This window comes from Pteronotus mesoamericanus, unplaced genomic scaffold (genome assembly GCF_021234165.1).
Source record: "Pteronotus mesoamericanus isolate MK-2021 breed Mesoamerican mustached bat unplaced genomic scaffold, CSHL_Meso_final scaffold_167, whole genome shotgun sequence".
Lineage (NCBI taxonomy): Eukaryota > Metazoa > Chordata > Mammalia > Chiroptera > Mormoopidae > Pteronotus > Pteronotus mesoamericanus.
In genome coordinates, this window is record NW_026555308.1 from 30,152,362 (window position 1) to 30,173,951 (window position 21,590).

The window sequence follows — 21,590 nt, forward strand, 5'->3', positions numbered from 1 at the left end:
TTACAGAACATACTGTAAAGAAAAAATATTGTAAAATTTTCTGGCCTTGCAGTGCACTTTTTAGTGCAAGTACTTAAGACACAATAGTGTTCAATTCAGCAAAGTATTGCAGAATGTCATGCCACAGTCCACTTAATTCAAAGAGGGTCAGGACATGCAGCTTGTAATAAAATGTCAGAGTGTGTGTGTATATATATTTTTATATATGTATATAAAAACCACATGTAATTCATAAAATATATAGTGGTTTATTTAGATGGTTTTAAATGATTTCACTGTGTAATCAGCATAACTGGAACAAACATCCAAGATCTTAACAGGAGTAATCTTCTAAGCGATGGCTTTGGCTTCAGGTAGAAATGCCTCCCAGTATTTTATCAGCTGTAAATGATAACAAAAATAAAAGATATTCTCATTATCCTTTTGTCATTTAAACGTGTAGGTCCTGTACAGCATGAAAAAAAAAATCTATGCAAATAGATAACAGTGATTAACATTTACTAAAGTTTGGTTCTTAAAAATCATTTTAATTCCTTTATCTGAAGTTTGTCAATATAATTCATATAAAAATAATTTAACTTATTAATTACTTCTGGCTGATTCATTTTTGATGTAAATAATGTAATTTTAAAAATACCCATAAACAAGATTTTTTTGATTTATGCAAAACTGTATATAGAAACAGACTGTTAGTATAAATAAGATTATCTTAAATAATAAAACTGAAATGAACTTTTCCAATATATAAAGTAATAACATCTAAATCAGAGATTATTCATATTGTATGTACTGCTAGCGAAAAAGAATGAGAGAAAAGGAGGAAGACGACACAGGGCAAGGATGGGAAAAGAGTCTGGAAAGAATTAGCTGCCAGTCTTTCCTGCATAGTCCAAAAAATAGACTGAAGTATAAACTAAAATTAAGTTTAAAACAATTCCTTTAAAAGCGAGCTTATATGACTTTTATTATATTTTAGAAAGCTGATCTTATGAACGAAGTACTTAAGATAAAAAAGTAGCTTGAAGATATAGTGTTATCACTTAACTCAAAAATTATACAGGCAAGTTTCTAATCCCGTATCTTAAAACTAACTGGAAAACTTTTATTCAAGATATTAAATAATTCGATCTATTACTCAAATTTATAGTAAAATACACAGAAAAAAAACCTCTGCTATTAGCTTGTTAAAGACTTTTTTTTTTAGTATAACATGAACACCACCGTCTTATCTAGTTAAGGAGACAAACGCCACTACTTGTGGCATATAATCACCAGCAATCTGACACAAATCAGAAATCAAAACAATATTTTTTAAAACCTTAAGAATATTATTTTTAGTTTAAAGTTTTGTCTTTTATGAAAGAGAAGAACTTACTCTTGGGAAACGCCCTGTCTGGTTTCAGGAACTGTAGCCTCACTGACAGGTGAGAGGGCCCCAAGGCTGGGGCTAATCAAGGAGGCCTTGGGAAAACAGGCCACCGAGGAGACAAAACCTGTACCCCTGGCAGGGGCGCAGCCTCTGCCTCCTTCACATCACCCTGCTTGGCCCTGTGATGGTTGGTAGTCAATGACGGGCACATGTCTCAAGAGGAAGGGACAACCTAAGCCAGACATTGGCTGGTATGAGCAGCAGGACAAGGACTTGAGGGACACGGAGAAAGGGCAAAAGACCCTCACCCCTCGGCTCTGAGATGGCTGGGGTCCTCATTCTATCTGAAAGAAGTCTCCTCATCTCTTGGAAGCTCTGCCCCACCCACCGGGCTCAGGCTTGAAACAACACTAAAGGCAGGTACAGCTCTAAACTGGATCAGGCGGTTCTTGGGGACAATCAGGCCTAGAAGTAAGTTCCTTGAAGCAGGCTTTGTTCTTCCCTCAAAACCTATGATAACTGGCTCATACTGGGAAGGGGATTTACATTATTCATAGACCTTGACCTGTGGCAGATCTTTTGTGTTCGTTCACTTGTTATCTATGATCTCTGTCTGTTTTCTGTAAACATAGCCTTTTGACATTGATTGATGAGCTTTTATACCCCTGTGCATAAGGTTCTCAATAAAAGCCTTCGAGCACAGGGGCCTGGGGCCTTCTCCACTAGAGGGAAGAGCCACATCCCCTCTCCTGACAGACAGAGAAGTGTTTGCAACGATTCCTGTTTATTCCCCTGTCTGTGAAAACCCTGGGAAAGGCTCTGCGGGTTTCAGAGCCCCGCTCCCTCCTCAGCTGGCTCCGGACAGTAACCCTCAGATCCAGGAGCGCCCCGCACGGCACTCCGTGCAACAACTTGAAGAAGTTATACACAGGTATGATCAATAGGGAACTAAAACTCGGAAGATGGAGAAAGGGAAATCTCGTCCGGTATATTTTTCACTGCCTCAAATTGGGAAAAGTATATCTCACCTAGTAGTTAGAAAAAGTAGAGGCAAAAAGGACCTGAGAGTTTCCAATTATTTTAACTATCACTTTTTCCTTTGCTGTTATTGGTTTTCCCTACTCCATTTCTTATTCCTCTTTAAGTATAAAAGTTCCCTTCACTGACTATTGTCTTTCAAAAGCAAAAGCAAACCAAAAATAAAATCTGGAAAAAGTCTGTAAGTTATAAACAAATTAACTTACCTGTTGTTGTGTTTGAACTAATGATTCTAAGTACTTGATAATAACAGTTTTAAAATCTTTCACTCGTTCTTTCTGTTAAAGTACAATACAAGAGGAAAGGTCTGTTAGTATAAAACTAAACTTGATTTTACCATAAAGTTGCAGCAAATGTAATCGCATTGTTAAGAAAACTGTAAATTATACTTGCCTCAAATCTTCCCACTTCTTTTCGAATTGTTTTAGAGATCTGTTCGAAATCTCTTTCTCCTTGTTGTACTTTTGCCTCCCACTAATAAAAGCAAGCAAAAATGTACAAATTTTTATTTTTGTCTGGAAAAAAATTTATTGAACTAGCTGTCATGACCACTAAATTTAATGTAAGCCTGAAAATCCTAAGCAAGCTCAATATTGGCAAAGCCCAATTTAGCATTATTCAAACTTGTATGTGACTTTCCAGTAGTAGAGATGAGTATCAGTTTAATTTCCATTAATATTTCACTGTCAGGTTTACTTAACGTTAGGATATTCTAGTACTTACTGAACTACAATGTCCATCGCTGAATTAACCATAGGATAGATGAGCAGGGGTGTCCAACCTGTGGTCCGCGGCCCAACACAGTATCATAAATTTATTTAAAAAACATTATGAGATTTTTTTTTGTGATTACGTGTCACAATGCATTTAATGTGGAGCCCAAGACAATTCTTCTTCTTCCAGTGTGGCCCAGAGACCCCAAAAGGTTGGACATCCCTAACAGAGTATAAAATTCACTATCAAATCATTTAACTTAAGTGTTAGATTTTAATTTTCTCACCTTTTTTATATCATTAATTATTTCAAAATATATAAACTACATTCTGCTAATTTCAGGACTACATGTTCATCACAACTTATTTGCCCATGGAAATTCTTTAAATTAGGAAAATTGTAAGGCAAACATTTAAAAAACATTTTTTGTAATGGTAAAAAGTCTAGATCTAAAAAAAAATTGTGGAATTATGTTCTACTGAAGACCTATTAGAAAACACTAAATTCAGTAAAGAAACAACAAAACGTGATTAGTGACCAATGAAACAGCTAACATAAAAATAACTAAAGACTTAAGCTATGAAATGATATTTTCCCACTATGTAACCAAAACACTGGTACATACTCTTCCAAGAGCAGGTACATTTACTTTGAGTAATATAAAGGTTGTCCTACCTCTTCAATTTCCTTATTGAAGCATGGCAAAAAAAGTGTATAAATTATAATAAACTTATACAAATTTACTAAATACCATATATAATACATATATATGGGGGATAATGTTTCCTGTACAGCTAAATGAGGGATAAGTCCACCCCTAAAACTACTTTACACAAAAAAATAATTATCTGAAATCAAATTAGTCATCTCAAAACAAATGTGTAATTATTAATTAAATATAAATTTAAATCATTTCCTTGCTTCTTTCTTTATTCCATGATCATGTGGAAGTAACAAAGGGCTCTGAAGATATTAATGAAAATAAAAACATTAAGATAATTCTAACACAGTTTATAAAATTATGGAAAAATAGCTACATGTTGAATGGTTAGAAAAAAATTTATGAAAAGTTATGCATATATGAATGACTCATGAAAAATCTGATGAAGAGATAAATAAAACATTTTGTATTAATCACCTCTCTTATTTCATTTTTAGCTTGCTGTATTTTATCTGGTTTGTTAGCAACCATCATTTTTGCCTCAGTTTCACGTTTTTTGAGTAAAGTAATTTGAGCATCTTCCCATTTCTGCCAGCACTTCATTCGATGGTCGAACACACCCTATAAGTAAATGACATAATGCTATTAAGTGACAGTTAACATTAAAATATTTTCATGCTAGAAGTACTGCACTATTAAAAACAATAAAACCCAGTATTTAAATTCTAGTCTAATACACTGAAGCACCTAAAATAAACAGGGCAATATCAAATAAACAAATTTTCGTATTTGCTTAAAAAAGAGAAATCCTGGTGACTGGATGAAATATAAGAGCTAAGAATCTTAAAAATACACAAAATCCATTTAACTAGCCTTTAGTGTTTTAAATGTGGCTTATAATAAGGTTTCTAACAGAGTTTTATGCTTTCAAGAAAGATGTCTTCAATAAAAAAATGCTGGTGCCATAGATACTTTGGGAGTTTATCTACTAAATAATACCAAAAGTAGATTTAAGTGTTGGAAATATACCAGAAATTGAAAAAAGAAAATAAGAAAAACCTGTAAGATAACAGGAAGTAAAAATGTGATGAAGAGATTACAAATAGCAAGTAAAAAAAAGGCAAAGAAAGTAAAAAGTATAACAAAACAAAAAAAAAGTCCTATACAAGGTGAAGAGGGCAAACAAATACACACACACACACACACACACACACACACACACACACACACACACGTGTTTGTATAAAGCAGAACCAAAGAAACAAACAAAGAGAACACAATAGAAAAAGTCAACCAGGTCCATTATTTCTTTTCAATGGGTTTGGCAGAGAAAGACCTACTGAATAGAGGAAAGAAATAAAGGATGACCATAAGAAAGTAATTAAAAGCCTCATGAAATAAAAAGATAGTATGAGAGAACAGAATAATCCCTTCTGTAGCTTGGTGCTAGGAATACAGTCATACTACTTTAGTATTTACTAACTGAATAAATGAAGCAAGCATTAATAAGTTAGGTAAACCCAAAAGCACGAAACCAAGGATTATTTTCATTTATTCCAAATAAAAAGCTTTATCGGTCAAGAAACAATAAATAAATACATGGTCTTAAAGGGACCTGCTGAAAGAGAAAGTATGTAGTGTACTTAAAAAATCTAAGGTTTAGAACAAAGTTGGCTTTAAATTCCAGCTTTGTCACTGTTTGATCTTGGGTAAAACTCATTTAATTTCTATAAGCCTTAATCTTCCAAACATAAAAAGGAGGAAAATTAGATCTATATTTTTGGATCAGAAATAAAATGAAAGGTATGTAGTAGCTAAGTATCTTAGACTAGTGGACATTTAATAATTAGGTAATATTATGAGTCACTTCTAAATAAATACACATAAAAATCTAGTTGATTAACTCAAGATTTCTATTAAAAGTGCAAATAGTAATAACAGAATATGAAAAAAGTACCACATTTATATTATATAGCATATTTTTAAAATGTGAGCAAGAACATTAAAAACTCCAAATCAACCTGAAACCTAAGTAGTTTATCCCAAAGTATTCTTAAAGATGGTGCGCATTTTAAATTAGCCAGGACAATAGACATGTGGGCATACTGCTAAGTCAAAGCACCCTATCTACAGATATTTAAATCCATTTTGCCATATTTAATTTGTCATACCATAAAACTTCTCTTCTCACAGTAAGCGAATCTTACTGTTCTGTCTGCTTTTCTTATATTTAAAATACCCAATTTTCCTTAAAATATTCCGTATTATGAATTAATTTAGCTTCAGCCAAATTAATTTGGGCCAAAATCACAAAAGTAATACATCTAACATAAATAGATTCAGTCACTACCATTTAAAACAACTTCTGATGTTTGCCCCCTATGCATACACATACACAAAAACAAAAAAAAATAATTTAAAATTTTAGGCCTAGTCTTTCTTGAAGGGGTGTACGGCCCGTGGCCCAGGGTGGCTATGAACACAGCCCAACACAAAATCGTAAATTTAATTAAAACATTGAGACTTTTTGTTTTTGTTTGTGTATGTAATGTGTGGCCCAAGACAACTCCTCTTCTTTCAGAGAATGTGTGGCCCAGAGACGCCAAAAGGTCGGACAGTCCTGCTAGGGGAATGGGGCCGAATCAACTCTTCATTTATAAATTCCTCTGTTCATTAACAATTTGATTACTTAAAGTATGTACCAATACAGGGCAAAAGCTAACCAAAATGCCATTGAATTTCAGTATTTGCTTAAGTTCTAAATATATGGTGGTGCAAAAGTAGGTTTTCAGTTGTTCACATGGAAAATAATACATTAATAAATATTAATAAAATAATAAACTGTTTTGCACACTCACCAACTATGAACCTACTCTTGCCCCACCCTGTATATAGATCAATGGTTTTCTTTATTGATATACTAATTTAAACTCGTTTGACTGCTGACCAATTTGTTGTCTCGTAATATTCCAAAACCATTACATCTTTACTGGGCATAGATATAGGAGCTATGTTAATGATAAGGCTACTCATATCAGGTTATTTCAGAAAAAAAAAATCAACTCAACTGTATAAGAATTAAAACTTTTCTTCATTTGTTTTCCTACTCTTGTAACACTAGAAAATAAAAGAATGAGGAACCACACTTGCTCTTCTAAAGTGCTATCTTAAAAAGCAATTAAATCATAGCAACATTTGTCTTTGCTATGTCAAGATATTCTCCTCTAAAACCAGCTTCTTCTATAAGAGGGAGAGATTTACACTGATGATCCACTCTGGATCCCCATTCTCCTGGCCAATTTATGCCACAGATTTGCATACAAGTTGATCTGCAGTTGTGGAGAGGTTTTCCTGGCTCACCAGGAATTTTGATGCTGCAATTTTACTTTAATTAATACCATACTCAAACTCAGTGATTCTCAAAACTATGCTGCCCCTTCTGGAGTCCTGAAAGGATGCGGATTACTTACAGCCAAGCAATGATGCTTTCAAACTCCTCGGGGAACACATCTACTGGGTTTTTAAAAGAAGTATTTTTTATAAATTTGGATTTCCTGTAAGAATCCTTAACAAAGAGTTCTGGTGCTAAAAAACATTTATAACCATTATCCTCAATCCCTGATGATATTCTAATGGTTCATAGAAGATTAATATGTAGATTTAAGAATTCAATGCAATGAGTTCACCAATTAATAAATGTTAGATAACAGTATTAGGAAAAATATGAAGTCTTAGGTAAAGAGACCCTGTTGTGTAAAAAAGAGGAAAACAAGTTCCCTGGATACAAGGCCAGGCCTAGGCAATATTTTGAATGGGTAAAACTTATCTTTCTTTAGGGCCCCAATATCCAATGTTCTTAGCTCCCCATTTGGGCTCTATATTCTAATTCCCAAAGTACTCCTAGTTTCAAAGTTACCATCAGGATAGTCTTAGTATGGATAAAACAAAAGGCTAAAGAGTATTAAACAGCTATTAGAAATAAGAAAAGGCAAACAAAAAAACTGAAAAAGGAACATTATATAAAAAAAGACATGGAATGGTTTATCATTTGTAAATATGCTTAAATTCACACTAAAGAAATTAAAAACATATACAAAAAATACCTTCATTGCTGGGTGAAATGCATATACCCTTTGGCCAAGCAATTCTAAGAATTTTATACCCAAAGAGTTATTACAAAAATACTTAATATTCAATATTGGGCTGGGTCAATAATTCAAAGTACACTAATATGCTATATGATGGAACACTATGCAACTATTAAAAATATAACATGCTGATATGGAGATCTCTCTAAAATAGAGTGAGTGAAAAAAAGCAGGCAAAGAACTGTGTATATAAAATAGTGTGCTCATTTTTGAAGAAGGAAGAAAAAGATGGATGAAGAGAGGGAAGAAGAGAGACAGAAAGAAAATCAATTAGCTTCCTATACATGCATAGCTAATTCTATAAAAACATACAAGAATCTAACATGATTTGATTGTGGAAGGCGGTCTTAGGTAGAAAAGAAATTTACCTTTTTGAGCTGTTAGAATTATATACGCATGTATTGTTTTTTTTTCAAATACAAATGAATTAGTTTAAAACAAACAAGCAAAAAAAGACCAGAAATATTCCATCACCCTATTCTATAATTTCTCAACTTCTTGGTGCAGATGACCTGGGCTAGGTTTCAGTACAAAACCAATGTGAAAGAGATTAATTTACCTCATGGTGTAACTTTACCATAGCTCTTTAACTCCTTCAGTCAATGAATCACTAATTCAGTATTTCCCAAAATGTATTCGATACATGTACAAATATATGTGGAAATTCCTGCTCATATGAATTTGGAAGACCCTATATTAAACAAAGTTGAATGTCTATTTTTTTTACCCACTCCTAGACATTTCTGAGCTTTTCCCTTGTATTCTGAGTATACAAGACAGGAGTTGTATACATTATCTCCCAAACTCAGATGACAGTGGTACAACTTCTAGGAAACATGAACGTAACTGTAATCCTACAAAACGTAAAAGTAAAGCAAGATTTAGGCAGTATGAGGAAAGTTGTTTTTGAGGGATTAACATCCATTACACAGACAGATCATCTGTGCCAGGGAGTATTTTCCCAGGTTAGACTTTCTCAGCAGGTACCCCTCCTCACAGACACTGCTTAGCTTCCCTTTTGGACTCACAGGTTTTCTGCAGGTGTTATACTTTTTTTACTACAGCTCTCATGCTAGTGAGAGCTCTGGAATGAGATGAGAGTCGGTGAAAGACAGAAAGGAACCATTATCTGTAAACTGGATTTCTTTATATCTTAAATTACTATATATAAAATGAAGTATACTCAGATAACTGCTATCTATGTTAACATCTTTACATAGCTGTAAAGAAAAATTAACCAGCAGGAATATAGAGTAGATATAAAGAGTAAATACAAGCAAAATTGGTAATTTTACCAAACCTAAAAAAGCACCATTCCTGAAGTGCTAGGAAGCTTCTAATAGACTGTCACCATTAGCTTGAAAACCAAATCAATAAATATGCAATGTATCACTGTTGTTATTGTAGATAAATATACATCACAGGTATCATAATTTCATCACAGGTATCAGCTAAAAAAATTTTGCATTAGAAAGCAAGGAGCTTTCTAGATGTTTGAATTTAAAGTAAAAGGTAAATGCCTAGTTCTTCCTTTCCATAACTAATATTCATAACAATAATTCAAAAACAAGATAAGATCTTAAATTATCTTCTGAAACATAAGATAAAATAATATTCAGCTCAGTTTGTTTGAATATTGGTTATAACTACGTAATACTGATTTCTGGATTAATTTTCCAACTATTTAGAAATTGAATACTGTTCATACTTAGTAACTAATCTAGTCCCATCTCATCTATAAATACAGGATAACTAGACATTTTGAAATAGACACAGGACGTTTATAGTCCGAATCCATTCTAAAGCCATCATTAAGCATATTCACGCAACAATCAATTTTGCTTTTGTCCTGGTTCTCATTACTGTTTTACTAATGATAATACAATCCAGGAGGTAGTTTCAGTTTGTGCTACAATGAGCAAACAAATGCTATCAGTTAGTTGCAAACTTGTATATGTAAATATGTAAGTAAATGTGCATCGGTTTTATCTTATTTGGCATTCCTCGGACCTCTTAAAAACATCAATTCTGTCTATTGTATTGTCCAACTCATAGGAAAAAAAAGTTTTAGGCTACGAATCATCAAATTCCCTTGTAAGCAAATCACTGGGGTGAGAAGAATTCATTCAAGGAAGATCGCAAAACAAGGCTTACTTTCACTGCAGCAATAAGACGAATGTAGTCACTAAGTAGTTCGGAAAACAAATAAAAGTCAGCAAAAGCTTGTTCTTGATGTAACTGGTCTATCTTCTCCTCAACCTCTGCAAGCTGAGACAAAGCTCTAGATAAAGCAGTATGATCCTCAGAATTACCTAACATGGCAGCACTTTTAGCAAAGGCAGCTGTGTTGGCTGAAAGTTCTGAAATAGAAAAGGATGCACTTTTAATGTTCGCTAGTAACATTTTTAAATATTGTATTGATTTTTTTATCTTCTCTCTAAATTTTATCTGTTTACAAACTGCTCATATAGTATTTTAAAATACTTAACATAAAACAACCAGCCATCAAAATGCCTTGGGCATAAATGCCAACGGCTCAAAGTTCTACTGTAAGTTAGAAGAACCACTGCCTATATCCCCAGAAGATGAACTGTTTAACAATAATCTGCCTCCCTTTTCTCTCCTAAAGTGCTTACTCTTTCTATTTATTCCTTAAAATATATAAATATATTTATATTTAATATGAAAAGCATTGAGAACACACAACTGGTTTATACTACTTTGCCTTTAAACATTTATTTGTAATTTAAAAAATATATAATTTTTAATGAGAATATTATTTAACCAACAGGAGGAAAGCAAGGTAAAACTGTACATACAATTCTCACAGATCTTATCCTCATAGACCTTATTCTTTTATTTTTTTTGGTATGCAACAGTGCTTAGTGAAATATTAAGAATTTCTAGAGATTTTTGAACATCATCCCTTTACATACTTCAAATGAAAGTTGATGTCTATAGGCTGGTCAATGACTAAGAATTACACTGCCTGGAAATTGCTCTGTTGCTCTGCATTATGTAAAGTGATCTTAAAGAACCTTAAAGCCCATTTGCTAAGAGACATAATACAAATAGCAAAAGCTGTTATAAACTGCTTCCAACAGATTAGATTTTTGTAATTATTTTATTAAAATGGATTACTGGTAATGGCACATACTAAGTTACTTATCAAAAATTTTAAAAATCTGATATTAAAAGCTTTCTTTAAAAATGAAACAAAACCAAAACAGAAAACTCACCATGAAATTTAAAAATAGCAACTCAAATTTTCTATACATTTTAAACAAAAACACCCAGATTTTTAAATACAATGGTTTAAAAATGAAGAAAATATTTCAGTTTTCTAGAAAATACAGGCATAAAATACTGTAAAGAAAAATTTCAAATATCAGTTTTTGAATCTCATGTTTTCATTATAATCAGTTACTAAGACAAATTCATTCATTAAATATTAAATATGTTTAACAAAGAGTTAAATCAAGTGAACAATTTTAAACAATAATCCAAAAATATTTTTATAAGCTCACGATGTTTCTACTTCTAATCTAGAGGTTAAATTAAAATAGAACAAAAAAATATTAAACAACAAAGTTGAGATAGAAAACATTCTCTTAAAACTATGGTTTTCTCTCATAATAACTTCAGAATATTAATTTTAATAAAATATATATGTTTCAATTAATTCATGGTATTAAACAAATAAAAAGGCAAACAAACCTTTTCTATGACAGACCAAGGCTTCAACATTGGCATGAAGTTTCCTAAGTTGCTGATCCAGATTTTCAAATTGCTGCTGCTTTTCTTCAAACCACTAACAAAAAAATGAAAAATGGAGCTTATTTAGCCAGAACAAACTACTTTAAATTAGGTTACCAATAGCAAGCTACATTCCTTATTTTAAAGCAACAAATTAACCATAGATAACTATGGTGGTCAACTGATGTGGTTGAGAACTAAACTCAATAAGCAAATTAATATCCTATTTTCTACTTGTACAGCTTTAAAATGCAGTTGTTGGGCTCATTAATTCATCTCATTATTCAAGTCGAAAAATCAGCTCTTACTGCATCCGATTCATTCATCTTGATTGTCATTTTGTTGACAGCGTCGGCAGCCTTGTTCACCATCCTCAATATTCCTGCTCCACTCAGAGCCTGTGTATTAACTGCTCTAGGCAGCTGGAATTGAATGACAAATAAGGGCAAACAAACCGGTTAAAAGCCTGGAGGTTTAACTGGGCACCAAAGGGATTGTTCCCCTCCCCCCTAAAAAAAGAAAAGAAAAAAAAGGAGGTTGTATTTTCTTCACTCTCATACATTTTAATAGTGAGATCTAATTTCTCAAATATACTACTTGTACATTCTCAAAGGAAAACTTAAAAAATGGACTTTCCATTTGTTTTTCTTCTGCACGTTTACATTTAGATGGAACAACAGTCTGTTTGTCAAAATATATTAAGTAATTGCCAAGCACCTTAACACTGGCCACCTGTTTGCTAGCAAAAATAAACTGTTTATAAGGAAAGAAGAAAGTCTTGAGAAAAATCTCCTCATGCTCAGGTAAGACTGTGATTTTGAATTTTTAAAGTATTCTGGGATTCAGTAAATTTTTAGAAGATTTCATAAGGTAACAATTAGAACTCTATAAACTCTTTTAAGAGCCCAAAATGTGCCAAACATCTCAAATATAAAAAGCAGCATAATAAATAATTTAAACTTCTAAGTTACAAATTTGCATTTCAAAACCTTCATAAGAACATTTGAATGTAGACAGAAACAGTCAACTGTCTCTAAAAATGTATTCCGAATAAACTTATTTCAATATGATGTCTAAGCAACAATTTAGAGCACTGAAAACTAGATGACATAAGCTATTCTTTTAAAATAGTTTTAAATTTTTGAGACTGATAATCCTGTAATTATCAATGCAAAGATGACATTATGCTCGTAATTTAATTAATTAAAACTAATTAAAAAGCACTAAGCAAAAAGAAATCGTTGCTTTATTCCATCTTTTAATCCATTTATTTACTGAGCATCTCTATTATATAACTTATTATATGGAAAAATATAAATATTGAGACCATTTATATACAAAATCTAAAAGTAGAAATAATACCTCTGAGCTTTCCAAGAACTGCCTTAAATCAGGATCCTGTAGTAAAGTGGGATGCTTTACTGTTCTTTGAAGGTACCTAGAGATAAGAACAAAATTGCTCCTTTATTTATCAGTAGCATCTTATTTTAATTCTTATGTCAACATAAGAACAGATAGATAAAAAGATATCTTAGGTCTGCCTCCTATCAGTCTGCCTCACTATGATAATTTAGAATCTTCAGCAATTTATTGATTCAAAGTGTTTTTGTTCAATATTTGAATATTCATATTTATGTTAAAAGAGATATGGCAGGGAATGAGGGTAGGAGTGGGGAGAGGTTAAATAACTTAACCAAACTTCTCACTGAAAAGATTAAAAGGGTCTATGAGTTTGTCAAATAATTTTATCTTTGGGTAGAGTTATTACTTCAGAGTCCTACAAAATATATCTTGTACATTCCAGTCAACTATTTTTTATTATTATTACTTATTACCAAAATGAAAAACAGCCTGCAATTTTTTTCCTTATCAGAAGATTTAAATGATCAAATCAGCTTTGGCCCTTATTTCACAAGGAATATATTTTCTTCAGTATTTCTATTTTTAAGGATTTGCTATTATTGATAAATGTCTTACAGGACATCACATAAAACAAAAATAAAAAGTAAAGGAAAACAGCATTATTAAATTACTACTGGCCCAACATTTAGTCCTTTTCCTTACTAGAAAACCCCACATTCCTATCATCCATAATAAATTTCCATTGCTTCATAAAAAGGATAAAGGTCCACTATTGATGATTCTTGATTACTTATCTAATCCCATTTTTTAAAAAAAGTTGCTCTTTCCCCAGATTAGAGATTACATGAAGTAGTATTTCAATTATATTTTACGTCACAGTTAATATACCTTTATTCTACTTCTGCAGAATAAACACAGTAATCGCTCCTACTTTTTTACAAGATTATAAAATATGCTAAAGTAAAATTTCTGGGACAAAAAAGTGAATACCTTCTCTAAAGTCAAATGCTACCCAATGGCTAAAGCTACTATTTTATCACGGGTTTTTTGGTATATTTAAATGAAATATATACCATATTAAGCTTCATTTTAAATCATTAGCCCACATAAGAAGTCATTATAATAGATATGTGCAATACAATCTATACTGTGATTTTAAATAATATTTGCTGCCTGTATTATCAAGCTAAAAAAAGATGCAACAGGAACTCTAATCCAGTATATTTAATAAATGTTGGTATTTTCCCAGTGGAATTTTACTTACATATTTAATACTGAGGTTTTCCAGTACTATTAGGTAAGTTATTTCATTATTTAGACTACTTACTCCTTAAAGCAGTTTGCATAAATTGTTCACCTGAATGCAAACAGCTGGTAAACAGCGAGCACTCAGACATTTGTGAAATGGACACGCAAGAAGGAAGGCAAAACATCTAGTATGCAAACTTGAAGAAATATTCCAGTGTTTCAAACCTAAGTGAAAAAAACTCTTAATACTACTTAAATTCTAAAATAGCTTTCCAAAGTGAGTTCATATTATATACATATTCTTTTCATTAAGATTCATAATGAACAGCAGCATATTAGGTGCTGTGCGAAGTCCTGCAGGAAATAAACCTGGTTTAACTTCGTTAAACTCTATGTTAACAAAACTCAGTTGACTATAGATTTTCTTTTTTTTCACCCTACCATATACTAGCATTCTGTGGAATCAATTTTAGAAATGATATTCTAGAAATAGCAAAATTTTTCTTCTTCTTAAGTATTATATGAAAGTAAAGAACTAATCATTAAAAACAAAAGTACTGAGCTTACAGAATGTTAAAATTAAGGAGAAACATGAAATGAAATTTAAAATTTAAAATTGGTGAATACACATTAATTCAGAATTAAGGTGACAGAGGGTTTTGATATATAAAGGATACAAAACAAAAAGAGGAAAAGCATGTAGGAATAACATGTGTAAAAGAGAATGGAAAGAAAGAACATGGAAGGAAGACAGAAATGAAAGATGCAATGAAATTAATGAAAAGTAAGTATCAGACTCAACAAGAGGTGGGTCAGTAGTTATTTTTCAGATTTTCTCTAAGAAAAGGATACTGTTAAATTTAGAAGAATCACTTAGGGCTTTCAAGTTCCTATTTATGTATCAAAACAAAACAAAACAAAGTAGGTTATACAAAACACTTGATAGGAACAAACTTAAAAAATATGTCCTTGCTTGAAACTCAAACACCATGCTAATAATGAGAATAAAATAGGCAAAAAGAACCTCATTTTTTGATGACACACAATTGTTATTCAATAAATATTTACGGAGCATTTACTACATATCAGTCACTGTTCTGAGTACTCAGAAGGTATCAATGAACAAAAGAAAACAATGTCCTTCCCTAACGGAGATTATATTTTAATCAGAGAAGAAAGAAAATAAACTCTAAGTGTAGTATGTAAATTATTTAGTACGTGGCAAGGTGGCAAATACCATGGAAAAAAAAGGAAAGAATAGTAAAGCAAAAGGAATCAAGTGTGTAAGGTGTGGCTGAGAGCAATTCAAGTAGATAGAGTACATCTAAACGAAACCAATGATCAGAATAGGTTTCACTAGAAACGTGATATTTGAACATTTTTAAGTTGAAAGAGGTAAGAGAATTAGTCATGCAGATAACTGGGAACAAGAGCTTTCGAGGCAATGGGAGGGCCAGTGAAAAAACCCTAAGGTGGAGGATGGCTATCTTTGAAAGGCAACAAAAAGGTCAGTGTGGCCTAGAGCAGAGTGATCAGGGAGGATATGAGATGTAATAGGTAACTGAGTGAGCAGTGCACGTTGTGTAAGGTTCTGCAGGTCATTTTAAAGACTCTGGCTTTTACTGAGTGACAAGCGGGAGGTGGGGCGGGCTATTCATATGATCTGATTTATGATTTAAAAATATGATTTCGGCTGTTATATTGAAAAAGAGTAGAGTACATGTGGAAGATAATATTGTATGTAAACTGTAACTGAAAGATAAAAAAGTATTTAAAAAAAAAAGGGTGTAAGTGTAAAAGTGTAAGCATAGAAACAGAGAATCAGGAGCCTATGCCAGAAGCTTGAGGGATCTGGACTAGAAGAGGACTGGTGAGAAATGGCTGTATTCCATATAGCAGAAGGGAGCAGTTCGATTTCCTGGTGAATTAGATAGTCCTAAACCTGTGCCTACCCTCCAAACTTCCTGCTACGAAAGAGTGGATTAATCAATCTCTACTAACTGTTTAGGCATTTCCAGTGGGTTTTTAGGTACTTGGAATGAACATATTCCAAAATGATACACTTACATCTTAAAGAATGAATTGAAGTTAAATAACTTGCCTAAGGTTACACAAAGTGTGCAGTGGTGCAGGCTTCAACACAGAGAGGACTAAATGTGCACACTGTATCATGCTACTCTGTACTACTCAGTTTATATTTGCAGAAGTGTTTCCTTACCTATAAAATAGACTCAATATCTTCTGACAGTAAGATGTTAAACACTCTCGAAAAACAGTAGATTCCTGGAAGTCTCGAACAGACTGCCTAAGGTCAGACAGGGTCAACCTCTGACATTATCAGAGGCAGACCCAGAAAGTAAAAAACAGTGGTCTACCATACAAGTTCACACCACAAAGTCAGGAAATCAAGACAGATCAACTTAAGAAGCAGAAGCAAAAGAGAAGAGTCTCACAAATAATGGGAAGACAAAGAAATATGCCTCACTGGAAGGGAAAGGAGGAATCCCCAGAGAAAGAACTAAATGAAATAGAGCAAAAGGTAACAGCAGCAGCAACAAAAGATGTGAAGCACTCTCAAGAAAATCAAGTGAACGATCTTAAAGATACTCTTATAGAAGTAGTTTCTGCTTAAATCACTGAGTGTCGCAGAGGGAAGTACTTCAGTTCTTAACCACTCTTCCTATAATACCAGATGTTTATCCTTTTTTTTTTTTAAGTCATCTGGATTCTCTAAATTGAATAAACAAATGTGTAAATGAATAGCATGGTATATACAAAGAGAAGTACTTCCCTGACCCACCAGATTCGATGAAGTCGGCTATTCCACAGAAATACCTGTTCTAACATTTCCGTTTTAAGAAATGCCACAGAAAAATCACTTTAAAAAATTCATTCATGTTTTTGTTTCTTTACCTTAACACTTGTATTTTTTCAGTCATCTTTTCCAATGGAAAATAAACTTTCCGCTCAGTAGTACACTCTTTCACTACTGCAAAGTCCACTAAAATAGTACTTAAAAATTAATACTTATCAGTAAAAAAAAAAAACCTGTCTTCACACATACACTAAGTTACATTTCAATATTTTCTTAAAACTCTCCTCAATGTTTCATACTGCATGAAGGTAGGGTAAGTACTATACAATGCATTCAAGTTATAAGAAAGGTGAATGTAGAACCAGATTATATGTGCTCGGTACAATAAATCTTCATTAAGTTCCTGATCAAGCATGCCATCCGAAATATTTCAAATTTACTCATAGAAAAATAGGACTTGAAAGGTTTCTCAGGGGGTCATGGTTATAGTTTCAGGAAGGACCAAGCAAAATCAAGGCAGAGCATTATCTACTTTTATTCTTGAAAATACTCAGTCTCTGACCTCTTTCACAACAGAAGCAATTCTAATGCCTAACCTAAACATCTCTTGATGCAATTTAAATCCTTTTCCTAAGTAATTGTTGACTCTCACAGACCAATCTCATCTTTGAAGTCTTCTCTAATATAAGATTTTTAAACTGCATATCCTTTAGCTTTTCTTACTGCAGTTGTTCAACCCCGAATTTACTGTGGCATTTTCTTATAATTTAAATGATTTACTACTAAAACAGAGAAATAAGTTGCTTTAAAAGTAGTTTTAAAATTAATGCGTATGCTGGAGATGATATATATACTACTCACTAAATCTCTCCTACTCCTCACTTCCCCAACAACTGCATTTAAGCCAAAATAGAAAGTAAAACAAACCACCAAATTTAATGAACATAAACACAATTCATTGAAAATTTTAATAATCTACAAAATTAGAAAATGTCTTAACTGTAGGTATTGTTATACACTTGTGTTCTAAAAGTTGGATAGTTTCAAAATTGTTTCCTCACATTTTCGGCCTAGCAATGAAAGAATAAATGTTAAGATTCTGGAAATGAGAATCCTCCCATCCAATCCACTTTTAAAAGTCAGCCACAATGAAGACAAGTCTTAAAACCTACAGGAAATGTGTTGAGTCAAGTAGTTAAAGGAGGGGAGAGCATATATATTAGTCTTTAAATGTATGGTCAACTAGAGCAATTACTAATGCTTTTGTATACTCAAGTCAAAATCAACTCTACGAAATTAAAGATGAGAGCACAAACCTAATTTTTCAGTGTATTTAATAATCTTACCCAGTAATAACTCAAAGAAAAATTTACATGAATTATATTTAGCCAAATTATCTAACATGGTATATGACTGTGAGTATAACTTCCTAAGAAACTAAATAATGCTAAAGAGGTATTATTTTTATCCAAATATTTTTTATTAATCCTTCTCCCCATTCACAAGATTCATGTTTTCTTTTTTTCTTACTTCTTTTGTTGACTACAGCTATGACATAAGTGTATTCTCAATTAACTCATGCCTTTATAGTGCTGCTTGTAACAATGATATAAAAGGTGGTATGTTTATAGAGTATTAATGAGAATAAATACAAGCAGAACAAGCATACAGTATTGTGTTGTTTAAAGAAGGAATTTTCTTAATAAAGTTTAAAGCATTCTTAGTCATCAAGTGGTATTTTAAAAGAAATTAATCACTGAAATACAACTGTACCATATAATGGAATTAGACTTATATTACTGAAGTAAAAACATGAAAGTAATAAAGCAAACTGTCTAGAATTACCTTTCAAGAGCTGCTCTCCGTTTTTCCACAAATTCAGTGGATGATAAATCTTCTTTACCCACTTTGACCTTGGTCATGCCTTTGAAAAAAATTGAATGAGACTCATGATGATTTTATATTATTATGAAAGTCTTTTATCAACATTTCTGTCTAATTTAAAATATACTTTAAGTCTGAACTTGGCAAAAAGATCCTAAATTTATAATTAGTATCATATCACACTTTTGAAAAATTAAAACTCATGATATATTATCTTTACTTGGTAAGTACTTAGAAATAAAGCAGAGGTTGAGCTGTGTGGTTCTCTGATTTACAACTTTTGGATTCCTTACCTGTTATATATTACACTCCTGATAAATTAAAATGTGTTTGTATTTCAATGGAATTCAAATTAGTTAATTTAAGCTTAACTTTTTCAATTCTTATTAGCAATAATTAAGGTTCTTTTTCTTGGGGACCAGAAAAATAAGTACAATCCATGAATTTGTTAAACATTTTCTCTCTCGCAGATTCTAAAAACATGCTCTTATTATAGCTGTTTTATAATAATTGAAATAAGTTCTTTCATAGAGACATTTAGAACTCTTCAAATTTGAAAGATAAAAATCATGTAAATAATTTCTGTATTGGCAATTTCATTTTTAACACTAATACAGAAGACTTAAGATTGTTTTTTCTTTCTCCTTTCTAAAACTGATTCTATAGAAATAAAGTACTGGCGCTACATACTGCAACATGAATGAACCTTGAGAATATACTAAGTGAAAGAAGCTTGTCACAGACCACCCTATATTATATGATTCCCTTTCAATGAAATGTCCAGGATAGGCAATTTATAGAGGAAGAAATTAAATGTGTGATTACCTATGGCTGGGGTGTGGGGAAATGAAGAGGATGAGAGCAATGGGGTAATAAAAACGTTCTAAAGTGGATGTGGTGAGGTACAGACAATTCTGACATACTAAAAGCTATTGAACTACATTCTTAAATGCATCAATTGTATAGGACATGATTATATCTCAATAAAGTCATTAAAATGGACTTTGTAAAACCATGTAATTCTAATTCAGGCTAGTATATCTGGTGAAAAGAAAATCAAGTGTATTATCACCTATGAATGTTCCATTTAACTTAATTCCTCTGAAATACAAGTTTGAAAAAAAAAACCTCAAACACCTATCCTAAATGGACTACAAGATATGAGATGTTAATTATTTCATATATTCTGCTTTCCTGAAAAAAAAAACCCAAAAAACCAACAAACAAATCCTACCAAGATATAGTTCTTTGCTTTTATTTCCTTCAAGAATCTTCTCCTTATGCTATTTCTCAGAGGTAACATTTATAGGCCATTGTGGCAAATTTTTTAAAAGCCTTACTCTAACCAGTTACTTCTTATAAGTTTTCAACTTTGTTGTTCTTTTCTAAGAGCTTAGTGATACAGTGATTTTTAAGTCAACTAAGGTTCTATAAAAGCATAATAACCCCTTATACGCTAATGAACAAGACTTTTTCCTTCAGTGCCAGTTACAGCGTTCCAGCAGGGTTATCACTCTTACTCCACCACCCCACTATCAGTCTTTGTCATTTGAAAACTACTGAGTATGAAATTAAAAGAGCCTCCATATTTTAAATTTTTCTTAGGCAAGGTATTCATTTTTACTTTTAAAAAACTGATGAACAATAATAATTTTAAAATGACTGTTTCTCGGTTGGCTATCAGGAAGCTCAGAGATCAATTTGTTACCTACTTTTAGTAACAGTTCAGACCTCATGCATACATTTTGAGGAAACTACATTGGCTTCATCTTACTATTTGACTCCAATTATTTTTCCTGCCAATTTATTTATATTTTAAAAAAAACAAAACTGCATTATATGTAGTGGCTTCAAATCCTTTCTGGAATAAAGTAGTATATAAATAAATAATTTTAAAACAATTTAATCCTCAAATGTATATTAGAAAATTCTACAATCACATAGCATTAGATTGTTTTTAAAAACCAGAAGGTTTTCTATTTTAGGTGAAAAATAAAAACAAATCATAATTTTAAAAATTAGAAGCATACTAGAATAGCGATTAGGAGTACAAGCTCTAAAGTAAGATGGCTGTCTGGCATTTAGAGCTCAGCTCTGCCTCTTAGGAGCTGTATGATATGGAGCAAATAAAGACAATAATAAGTTAACCTCCTAAAGTCATTATGAGGACTAAATGAGAATGCACATAAATTATTTAACACAGAACTTTAGCATAGTAAGCACTCAATGAATGTTAATTATGCCTATAATTAAAGTGATAGTCGTACAATGGTCTATCCTGGCCATATCTATGAATAATATGAACGTAACTGTGCCACTGTCCCCTAGTACCTTCTGAAGGCTGTCAGAATTAGTATCAGAAAAGAATACTCTCACACAGGGGTATCCAACCTTTTGGCGTTTCTGGGCCACACTGGAAGAAAAAGAGTTGTCTTGGGTCACACATTAAATACACTGTGAACCGTAGTCACAAAAAAAAAATCTCATAATGTTTTAAGTAAATTTACGATTTTGTGTTGTGCCGCATTCCCAGCCATCCTGGGCTACATGGCCCACAGGTTGGACACCCCTGTATAAGGACTTAGTTTCTTCTAT

General features: G+C 32.3%; 1 protein-coding gene across 1 annotated transcript in view; it reads right to left on the minus strand.

Annotated features, from left to right (window-relative positions):
• Window positions 1-21,590, minus strand: part of SNX2 (sorting nexin 2) — a 52,462-nt gene continuing 30,872 nt past the window's right edge. Inside the window, exons 7-15 of the mRNA XM_054589902.1 lie at window positions 18,957-19,035; window positions 13,049-13,124; window positions 11,995-12,108; window positions 11,648-11,741; window positions 10,085-10,290; window positions 4,260-4,403; window positions 2,801-2,881; window positions 2,614-2,685; window positions 1-381 (exon numbers count right to left, since the gene is read on the minus strand). Of these exons, the coding sequence (XP_054445877.1) occupies window positions 331-381; window positions 2,614-2,685; window positions 2,801-2,881; window positions 4,260-4,403; window positions 10,085-10,290; window positions 11,648-11,741; window positions 11,995-12,108; window positions 13,049-13,124; window positions 18,957-19,035 (917 nt within the window). The 3' untranslated portion in view covers window positions 1-330. The remainder of the gene's footprint in view (window positions 382-2,613; window positions 2,686-2,800; window positions 2,882-4,259; window positions 4,404-10,084; window positions 10,291-11,647; window positions 11,742-11,994; window positions 12,109-13,048; window positions 13,125-18,956; window positions 19,036-21,590) is intronic.